Raw genomic sequence first — 11,608 nt, 5'->3', positions numbered from 1 at the left:
CAGCCAGTGACGTTGGACAGAGCCGCAAGACCCAGAGGTAACGAGCATCCACCAGCAGTACCCATACCCCCCCTCCCCCCCACACGCCTCAGGCAGCGAATAGTGTAGGGACTTGCCTGAGCTTGCCCAAGCCCACTCAAAACTGGAACCACCACCCCCTTCTCCCGATCCAATCAGTGGTGGCAGCCCACCACTTTGTGACGAATAGCTGCATGGCAGAGAATGCGCTCCGGCATCTGATTGTGTCTGGAGGCGGGGGTGGCGGTCAGAGTTTTAAGTGAGCTTGGCCAGGCTCAGGCAAACTCAACCAAACTCATCACTTCTTACTAGCAGCAGCTCAACCATGTAGCAGGGAAATTCAGATATATCAAATCAGTCAGTGGCAATGTTGTAATACAATCACTGCAGAGGGGCTCAGATAGGATGATCAGATGTACTCATGCTCTTGTGACCTGGAACTGTCAAAACAGTAAAGCACACAGAAAGAATACTAATAATATATTAATAGCAAATATTTATTTACTTAAAAGTATGCACTCATAGGAATAGGCAGAAAATAGAATGTCCCACAGCCTGGAGAGAGTCTTGCCAGTGTCTGGCGTGGCCAGCAATCGGGCACGCGGTCAGTTGCTGCAGCGTTCTCCGGTTCAACTGAACTCGGCAATCCAGTGTGTCGGGATAGAAAAGGCAGTGTCCTAGTGGTAGTACACTCGCAGGTCTAGGGGCGTACACTTTTTGGGTAAGGTGACTAGTTGACAAATTTCGAGGATTCAGTCCTCTTTATCAAGTCACTCTCCAGATTAGCAGGCAGTAGTAACCCTTTTACAAGTGCATATTGGTGCGGGCTGCTGCTGCAATGCAGAAGGTATTTTGGCATGATTGGGACAGAATGCAACCCCGTTTATTATTATATGGATACTGATAAGTGAAGGGCATGCACATCTAAAGTGAGTCTGCAGATTATTTATTTGCTATAAATACTTTTGTCTTTAAAGACTGTGCAAATATTTTGATTAGACATCAGTTACGTAAGGATATCCCATAACACACCTGACTGATATGTCCCTTGTAATCTCCTTGGTGGGTACTGTAGCGACCGGCGGATGGTGCCACATGCATACAAAGTATAAAGTGAGTCACTAGCAATCCTCTATCTTCATCATGAAAACGCCTTTACTGACATGAAGCAATCATGGTTTCACAAAAAGAAGCAACATTTCTAAACCATGCAAGGTCCCTTTATCAGGCACATTGGTTGAGAAAGGGGCCCTGCGTGGGCCCAAAACATGCTGTCCATAGACTAACATGGGTCCAGTTCAGTTTTTTTCTTGAGATGGAGAAAAAAGTGTATGGACACGGATGTCACAAAAGGGATATCCATTCCATACTGCTCCATTGAGCAGGAGATCTGTGCACGGGTCACCTCTTGATCAGAACGGCACACTGCCCGTGTGAAAGGGGCCTACATATTTGCATATTAGAGCACCTCCACGGAGCTCTGTAAGATGATGGCATGCGTAGGTACTGGAGGTTTCCTGCATTTTATTCAAGCTGATACTTTACCAGTTATGTTGGATGAAAAGGGTCAGTTTATAGAATTTCTAAACCCAAAAGCAGTCCTTAGATGTTGAGCTACATTTTATTTGGTAAATCAATATCAGCCAGTGCAAACAATACTGTTAAGCCCTGGTTCACACCTAGGAGTATTTGAGCAGTTTAAAAGCGCTTTTAAATGCCCAACACAATAAATCCCATGATTTTCAATGGCTCTGGTTCACACCTGAGCAGAAAAACGCCAAATGCATGAAAAGGTACATGGGCTTCTTTGGGCAGATAAAAGTGCTTTCTTGCCCCATAGACTTAAATGGAAATGGCCAAAAACGCGCGACAGGAGCATGTTGCACATTTCGGTGAGCGTTTTTGCACGTTTATACACGCGTTCTTCCATTTCCCACAATGTTTTATGAGCTGCGCATTAAAACGCGCATATAAATGTGCACAACACGCATAAGCGCACAAATAACCGCGTGCTATTAACGTGCGTATGTACAAACATGCAAAAACGGTGCCGCCTAGGTGTGAACCAGGCCTAAATCATGTCAGAAATGCAGTTTCTATGTCACTTCCTGTGAGACAAAAAAAAAAAAAAGAAGCAAAGACAAGCTTACCTTGTATTGCTATAATTTTGATTGATCAAAGAAATTAACGATTAATCGACGGCACACCAGACAATATCTCACGGCACACTAGTGTGCCGCGGCACAGTGGTTGAAAAACGCTGGCTTAAACTACTAGTTCCATCAATCCAGCATGTAATGGAGATGAACAAAGGCAGACATGTATAAAGTCCAGCCTGTGTGACTACCATGGATTAACAATATAATGGAGAAATGATTGTAGATATGAAGGGACAAGAAATAGGTTATTTGCAGGATTGCCAGGTGAGAATAAAGGAAAAAAAGCCTGGAACGAGAAAACCAATGCCTCCACCTCTAATAAGGAATAATGTTTTGTTTCTGGGTTAGTTGCACTTATTACGATTTATAAATTCTTGTATTGGATCCCTAATCTTCCACCTGACAAAAACAACGTAGGTCAATGTTTTGGTATTGGGCAATGGCTGATTATTATCACTTGCATATATGCAACCAGCTTGGTGTGCCTTACTTTATGTATTCACCAGTAATTCTACAGTTACATTTAGAGTGGGTATTAACCTATATGTGACCTATTTAAATAGCATTTTATTAATTTTCCAGCATTGCCCGCACTGTACAGAAACATCAGAGGTTGCTCAGCGTTGTGGAGAGCATGGACAATGGCAAGCCTATTCGTGAGTCACGTGACTGCGATGTTCCCCTTGTGGTCCGTCACTTCTACCACCATGCCGGTTGGGCACAGCTTAGAGACACTGAAATGAATGGTTGGAAACCTTTGGGTATGCACAAACTTTATTGTGTGGTAGGCTTTGGTGAATTTCGAAAGATCAGGTTTCATATAAACATATCATCATTTTTTTTTTTTTTTTTTTAATTTCCTTTGCTGCTGTTGTTGCTGCTATTGTTCCCTGGAATTTTCCTTTGATGTTGCTCACCTGGAAAATATGTCCTGCATTAGCAATGGGTAAGATCACTAAATGAATAGCAGCATTTCAAACTAATGATTGCTGTAATAATGAACTGAGTAGCAGTGACAGTAAACTTTACCTGATGTTCCCTGTTTTGTTTGTTTTTTTGTGCTGTATTTTATTGTGCTATTCCATATACAGATGTCCCTATATTATTTTTATATGTGCCGGGCAGTGCACCATACATCCTTGTTAGCCTTTTACCATTTGAAATATGCTGATTTTTTTTGCATCTGTATCCCATTGGGGATATCCTTTTCTCTTCCTGTCCAATAGTAACAACAGGAAGTTAAAAAAAAAATTCCTCCAAAAGAGGGGAATCCCTGGTGGTTAGCAGGGTCACCAGAACTTGTGTCCCCGTTGGATAATTTCAAATCTATTCCTGTTCTGCCAACCCGAAAATTTAGGATTTTCTTTTACTTTCCCTTTCAGTGATAACTGTCACTAGTACAAATAGAGAGAGTGAATCTCACTAATGGGGACACAGACAGCAATAAACATCTGACAGGTGTTCTAATCCCTCTCCACTTCTCTTGGTTTCAGTTGTTATGTTATATATTGTTAAATATATTCAGGTATGCAACTTGGTCATAGAGATATTGTTAGGTTACGTAACACATGCGGACGCTGCTAAATTTGGGCTGGGCATCTAGACATTAATTACCTCTGGTCACAAAGGGGTTAAATAACCCTTTCATGGTGATCAATTTTCCAAACAGGCCACCTTGATTTAATGTTTTGTATTCACAAAAAGGCCTCGGATGGGAATAACCATGCATGTACAGTCTGGCAGATCATTCTACAAGAATTAATGTTTGTGTTGGCTGAAAATGTATGTTGGGCATATGCAGGAGAGAAGGTTATGTTATAGGAAAAGCAATAGCTAGCAACCAGGGAAATCTAACCCAGTCACTTCATCCCCAAGAATGCTGACCCTTGGAATGCCTTATAGAATCATAGAGGGTCTATAATCATTTGATAATTTCTCAATCTGACCATAACCAGGAAGATCAAAGCATTCTCTCAGACCTGTAAGCCACTCTAGTTAAATAAATAAAATAATGTTTGCGTTACTTTTTATCAGCCAATATCTTTTATGTTCCATTCCAGGTAATACTGTAGTTTTAAAGCCTGCAACATATACACGTTTGACTGCTCTTCTGCTGGCAGAGATTTGTTCTGAGGCAGGTCTGCCACCTGGAGTCTTCAATGTGGTCACTGGTAATGGTGCCTTTGGTGAAAATTTGGCTATTCATCCTGATGTGGATAAAGTAGCATTTACAGGCTCTACAGAGGTAAAAACCAAGTATCTAAATATTATGCAAATTCTATTTCCAAATAGCTAACAATAAGACTTTGGTTTATTGTAGTGTGATGAGTAAAAGATTCAATCTGATTGGTTGCTGTAGCTTACAGTTCATTGTTTGCCCTATCAAAAACACCAATATGAAAAAATCCAGTGTGTTCCTAACTTTCTGTTTGAGGTGATAACACAGTGCCAGTGCTGTACTGTAATCCCAAGCAGTACTGTCAGCCCTGCCTAGTACTTCTCTGATGGACTACAGAACACTTCCCCCTGTCCTAATCTTTATAACATGATGGAGTGGTGTGTTGAAGTCCTGCAGGAGTGAGAACACTGCATAGGATTTTGATGCAACAGAGGGAAAGTTGTCAGCTCAAACAGGAAGTAAGGAGACCAGTGGATTTTTGTCAGGATCAACGGCTATTTTATTTTCTGTACATTTTTTTTTAACTGATAAAACATGGGACATTTGCATATATTGCAGAGATATACTGACTTATTTTGCCCAGACACACACTTTTACACTGCAAAGGATAACTAGGGAAAAAACATATTTTTTTTACAGTGTGTATGGGCATCTATGGGTGTCTGCTTTTCAATCCTGCCTTTTACTTTAGAACTTTTCTGATAAGAGGATAGACACATATGTAACCAGAATGTTCGACTTTATTGGGTTTTTTATCAAAATTTTCCCCTAACCAGTAAAGGAGCTGGGCATACCTCCTACAGTAGCATGACATGCTAGCCAGTACTTTCTGTCAGTTTGGCAGCTGAGTTCCTGAACTGTCTAGTGAAGCGTCTGTTTACAGATCAGCACTGATTTTCAGAAGCAGGTTTTTCTGCATGATGCTTGATAAAATGTCAACAAGATTGATTACATTTTAGTTTACGACATTGATCCTCTGCAGGCCTTTGCCTCTTAAAGTGACCCTGTCGACATGGGTATGTACAGTACATACTCTTGTATGTACAACATACCTCCTAAAAGAAGATTACATATACTTAAAGTGACACTAAACTCAAGAGTTACATTTTTTCCCCCATTGACGTGGTGCGGGGTAGTATTCTTAGGCGGGTGTCAATGAAAATAATACGCCTCATGGGGTTGGGGGGGTAATATGCTGTATCATATGCCGCTAACACCCCTTTTTTTCCCCTGTGTATTTGGAATAGTGTATATATATGTCTGGTTGGGGAGGAAAGGTATGAAGCAAAGTCATTGGTATGGGGACACTCAATTGCTTGTATAAAGTATATGTATTAAATGTTTGTTTACTTTTTTTTGTTGTTGAAAATGAATAAAAGATCTTGAAAGAAAAAAAAAAGAGTTACATTTTAAAAATGCATTCATGTACCATAGCTATTATCAAAAATGTATTTTGTTTGTGATCACTTGGTTGTAGATTCTCAAATCATCTCTAAATTGGTGCTGACACTGGAGGGTGGCTACTTTTGTTCCCCATGGTCTCTGTGTGTGTTGTTAAGTAGCTACCACCCCAAGCTTGCTCCTGTGATGGACTACAATCTCATGTTTAGTTTACTAATTTGTATTGAGGTTGTGGTCTATCACAGGTGGGAGCTTGGAGTGGTGGCTACTCCACAACACACACAGGGACCATGGGGAACAAAGGTAGCCACCCTCCAGAAGGACAGTGTCAGTATGAATTCAGAGATGATTTGAGGATCTACAGCCAAGTGATCACAAATAAGGTACATTTTTATTAATATTTAGGGTACTTAAATTCATTTTGAAGGTTTAACTCCTGAGTTTACTGTCACTTTAACTTTCCCAGGACCTGTTCTAGAAAAACCACCACTTTACTGCTCTCCCTGCTGCTCATTGTATTTTTTCCTACCAACTCTTCGAAACAGTAACGCTGCCACTCCGATTGCTTGGATATTTACAGAGATATATACTACCTGTAGGCACTCTTTGAATAAAGATCTAATGTATGCCTGTTGAAATATGTTGAACAAATAAAACATTTATACTGTATATATTTATCTTTAGGCGTAGCAATTTAAAATGGCTACTCTTGTATTGCAGGTGGGACGCACTCTGCGTAAAGCAACAGCTGGCAGTGGAAAGAAGTTGTCCCTGGAGCTGGGTGGCAAGTCCCCCTTCCTTGTATTTGATACTGCAGATTTAGACAGCGCTGTGGAAGGAGTTGTAGATGCCATATGGTTTAATCAGGGACAGGTAAGCCAATGTATTTACACACATAGCTACGGTAATCTCAAGCTACCAAATGAAATTTTAGATGGGTACATTGTTTCCATATACATACATACATGTATTCCTAGGAGCACAATATCTTCCATTCACACCTTCCATCCACAGCCAGGAATCAAATACCGTCTAACCCAGGGACAATATGGGATGACGGGAGGCCTTCAGATCGTCTATAATATAATCCCATAATTATAATACAACAGCCAAACCAAGTTGCCAAAAAGCCCCCTTTTACTTACTTTACTTACTTAATAGGTATATAATACCCCTATAAGCACATACCCCATTTATTATGAGAGTTTTTGGTAACATGTAAATAACCGAAGTAATGGGAAATCTTTCAATCAAGAATGCTACAGTGCTCTTATCTGTTAATGCCTTTTTTTGCAGCCTCATTCACTGCATTCTCTATCAATTTACTTGTTTTTAATTTTTTTTTTAAATTGACAATTTTTATTGTATAAATCGCATATATAAAGTAAAAAAATTATAACAATATTTGAGGTATCAAAGACATGAGGCATATTACCAGAAATAACATCACGAATAATGTTGCATTTTCATTTGTAGGCTTATAACTCTTTCTTATAAAGCAATTTGTCCTTGTATTTCTTACTAATTTCTTTTAAGTATCATAGTTGCATCAACTTATTGCTTATAGTGTTCTGTTCTAGTATAGCTTATCTTTTTTAAGGTCTATATTCAACAAATACCTTCATACTTCGATACTTCAGCAGTTAAGTTAACATCCTTAAAACTCTGTATATATAGAGTAACAAGTAAAAGAAAAGAAAAGAAAGGAAAGTGTGTACAGTCTTCCTCCAGGACATCGTTCCAGGTGTTCACCACGAGCAACCTTTATCAGTGTTCCTCCTGTACCCCTATCCTTCTCATTCAGCTCTCCCGGGCCCTCCACCCTCCACGCTCCCCCTCTATCTATTCCTCCCCTACTTCTCTATTCGAATACTCCTCATAGACATCCCACGGTCTCTACACCGCTTTATGAGCTTCTACTGTGTTATTTAGCCGTGATGTCAGATATTCCATAACTTGTACATCTTTAATTCTGGTAAAAAGATCTAGTTTCGAGGGAGGAAGTTTTCGTTTCCATTGCAGCGGTATGAGACAGCGGGCTGCCGTGAGAATGTGTGTAATCAGTTTCCTGGTATTCTTTGAAAGGTCCGGGAAGGGTAAGCCTAACAAGTAGTGTATAGGTTGCGCTGAGAGTGTCTGTCCCACTATTTGTTCTAAGATGCGTTTGACTTCTCCCCAATACGCTTGGATTCACGGACAAGTCCAGAGTATGTGAAAAAGGGTGCCTCTTGTACCGTCACACCTCCAGCAATTTGGAGATATCTTTGGGTTAAGCGTATGAAGAAAGTCCGGTGTATGATACCAATGGTACATTATTTTGTACTGGTTTTCTCTATACACCGAACAAATTGAGGACTTTGCTGCCATCTTCCATATACGTTCCCATTGCTGCGGCGTTATTGTGGTTGCCAGGGCATTTTCCCATTTACGCATATATGGATGGTCCGTCTCTTCCTGCTCTGAGACCCCGTTGAGTATGCTATAGAGATAGGAGATCATGCCTCTAGAGGAGTGTGGTGCCAAACATTGCGTTTCGAATGAGGTGCGAGGGGGGAAGGTCAATGTTCTAGCTATTGACTGAGCAAAGTGTTTGATTTGCAGATATGAGTAGATAGCTCTCGGTGGGAGATCGTGTTCTCCCCTAAGTTGGTCAAAGGGCCGTATTCTGTTTGTGACCCTGTCCAGTAAGTCCCTAAGGTGAAACAGTCCTCTGGATCTCCACATCCCTATCCACTCCTTGGATACCCCTGCCCGCAGTTTAGGATTCATCAGAAAGGGAGTCAATGGGGATCGTGCCGTCGCCAAGCATTTGGATATCTTAACTTTATTCCATATTTCTAACGTGAGTCTGGTGGAGGACAGCAAAGTGCCCTTGGATATTTGCTCCGGGTTGGACCATAGCAATGCATTAGGGTGAACTGGTGCTAGCCATAGGCCTTCTATGGTCGCCCAACTCGTAGGGGGATTGAATTTTGATAACGCCGGCACTACTCTCAGTTGGGCCGCTTGATAATATGTATGGAAATGCGGTAGAGCCTGACCTCCCTTTGCCTTTGGCATATATAATATCTTTTGTATACTCGATGTCGCTTCGCCTCCCATAAGTAGTTCAGTACCTCCTTTTTGAAGAGATTTCAAATCTATAGTTGGTATTCTAATTGGCAGTGCAGCAAAATAATATAGTAGTTTCGGTAATAGTGTCATTTTAACCGAGGTCAGTCTACCCGTGAATGACAATCTCAAGGATTTCCATTTCTGTAGTAATAATCGTAGCGATTGGAACAATGGTTTGTAGTTAGTCGCATACAACGAGTGTATATTATTTGTAATAAAGATTCACAGGTATTTAATTTTGTCACTTTTCCAGCTAGAGGGGAATGTAGTTTGTAGTGAGAGCAGTTGGGTGGTAGGTATATTTAAGGGGAGTACTTCAGTTTTACCTAGGTTTAATTTATAGCCCGAAACCCTGGAGTAGCTATGTAATTCAGATAGTAATTTTGGTAATGACGTTAGTGAAAGAATGACATCATCAGCGAACAAAGCTATTTTAAAATGTTGCGTTCCCATCGGTATCCCCTTGATATCTGGTGACTTGCGAATCCGTGCCGCAAGGGGTTCTATACATAGCGCGTACAACAATGGGGATAACGGGCACCCCTGTCTGGTGCCTTTGCGTATTTGGAACGGTGCGGAAGTCGCCGTTCGCAATTTTATAGATGCTGAGGGTGTGGAGTATAATGCGTGGATCGCTCGAACAAAGGGACCTCTAATTCCCATACTGGACAGTGTCGCGTGTAGGAATGGCCAGCTAAGTCTATCGAAGGCTTTTTCAGCATCGAGACTGATCAGCAACACCTCCTGTTTTTCTTTGTTTATAATATCCACCAGATATTATCTCCTGCTTGGCGATTTAGTACAAAACCTACCTGATCATTATGTATGAGTGTGGGCAGTAGTTGGGCTAAGCGATTTGCTAATATTTTCGTAAATATTTTGAAATTGGAGTTAAGAAGGGCTATGGGTCTATAGTTTGCACATATCTCCCCATCTTTGTCTGGTTTGGGAAAAACCGTTATGTGGGAGGTCAGGAATGATGAGGGTATTACAGCACCATGTAGGAAGCTATTGAACATAGTTGTCATGTAAGGGAGAAGGGTGTCGATATACGTCTTGTAGTATAAGTAAGGGTATCCGTCCGGCCCCGGCGATTTACCTGTAGGTAGGGCTCGGATAACATTCCTGAGTTCATCATGAGTGATATCCGAGTTTAAGGCCTCCCGCGCTTCATTCGTAACCCTCGGCAGTTCACATTCTGCCAAGTAGTTCTGGACGCGAGTAGTCAGTTGCTTATCTATCGGATTGAATGCCATGTCTGATAGATTATAAAGATTGGTATAGTAATCACTAAATACTTTAGCTATAACGTCAGGGTGATGTTGTAGGGTGCCTCCCGAGTCTCTAATTGCCGTCAATCCCTTACCATTAGCCTCCTCCTTTAACTTTCGAGCCAATAGAGTGTGTGCCTTATCTCCCCTTTCATAATATCGTTGCCTTAAATGGGTCATTGACATTTCGACTTTATGCGTCAACAAGTGCCTCAGGCACGTTCTAGTTTGGACCAGTTCACGTAAAAGTGATTTGGATGGTGTCACTGCTAGGCTTCGTTCCAGTCTGATTATCTCCCTCTTCAAACAGACAGTAGTGGCCAACCTGTCCTTTTTAATTTTAGACGCCAATGCAATGCAATGGCCCCGAATAGTGGCTTTATGGGCCTCCCATAGTACTGAGGTCTGTGAAACCGTGCCTTCATTTAGTTCAAAGTAGGAGCTAATAGCCTTCAGAATATCTTGCCTTGGAATCTCATCTTTAAGCATGCTATCGCTTAATCTCCAATGACATGTTTTGATCCGAGTGGGTTCCAATCTCAGGATCAGCTCAATCGAGGCATGATCCGACCATGAGATTACCCCCACATCCGCTGATTTCAGATTCCTCAGAACCGGGATATTCACTAAGAAATAATCTATTCTTGTGTGCGTGTGGTGTACCTGTGAGTAAAATGTGAAACGTTTCTCCGACGGATGGAGCACACGCCAGGAGTCCAGTAGGCGACGGAAATGTTGCGAGTTGTTTTCCGTGGCCTTCGGGGCTGTCTTCCCCATGGATCCCATGTGATCCATGATATTTGAGTATGGCAAGTTAAAATCTCCCCCAAGGATGAGATAGGTATGGTCCAGGGCTGTGATTGTATTTAAAATTTGAGTGAGAAACCGGATCTGTCCTGAGTTTGGGGCATATATATTGTATAAAGTAGTTGGAACACCCTGCCAATCTCCATGTAGGATTACGTACCTACCTCCTTTATCTGTGAGAATCTGATTGGGCAGAAAAGAACACGTATCCTTTAGTAGGATTACTACCCCTGCCTTTTTCTTAATGTGGGAGGCCGCGTATGCTCTAGGATATATGGAGAGCAAGAACTTAAACGTGTTTTGTGGGGTAAAGTGCGTTTCCTGTAGAAAAATGACGTCTGGATTATCATTCCTTAGTTCCCTGTATGCCATATTGCGTTTAACCCCTTCGTGACTGACGTCGCCAGCATCGGGGCTGTTTAAACAGACTCCCGGTGACTTTTGCCGCCGGGACTCTGTTTAAACTTGTAGAGCCGACTGTCGGCTTTACAACAGAAGCGATCCTGGCGACTTACCTGTCGCCAGATCGCTTCTGCGTCCCGAAGAAGGGCCCCCCCCCCCCCGCCGGACACCACCGCCGTGCTTCCCGGGCTCCGTTGCCCCTCCTACGGGCCCGGGACCGGCGATCTTGGTGTCCGCGGGGAGCTGGGGAGGAGGTC

At 42.0% G+C, this 11,608-nt stretch overlaps 1 protein-coding gene across 1 annotated transcript in view; it reads left to right on the top strand.

The window, feature by feature from the left end:
- Positions 1–11,608, top strand: part of ALDH16A1 (aldehyde dehydrogenase 16 family member A1) — a gene marked incomplete at its 3' end in the record, with an annotated part of 91,045 nt that overhangs the window by 28,933 nt on the left and 50,504 nt on the right. Inside the window, exons 4-7 of the mRNA XM_018573529.1 lie at positions 2,760–2,939; positions 3,047–3,123; positions 4,238–4,422; positions 6,478–6,630. Coding sequence (XP_018429031.1) covers positions 2,760–2,939; positions 3,047–3,123; positions 4,238–4,422; positions 6,478–6,630 — 595 coding nt within the window. The remainder of the gene's footprint in view (positions 1–2,759; positions 2,940–3,046; positions 3,124–4,237; positions 4,423–6,477; positions 6,631–11,608) is intronic.

Source organism: Nanorana parkeri, unplaced genomic scaffold (genome assembly GCF_000935625.1).
Source record: "Nanorana parkeri isolate BGI_ZX_2015 unplaced genomic scaffold, ASM93562v1 scaffold2415, whole genome shotgun sequence".
NCBI lineage: Eukaryota > Metazoa > Chordata > Amphibia > Anura > Dicroglossidae > Nanorana > Nanorana parkeri.
The sequence above is the reverse complement of the archived record's forward strand: the minus strand, read 5'-3'. Positions and strand labels throughout refer to the sequence as shown.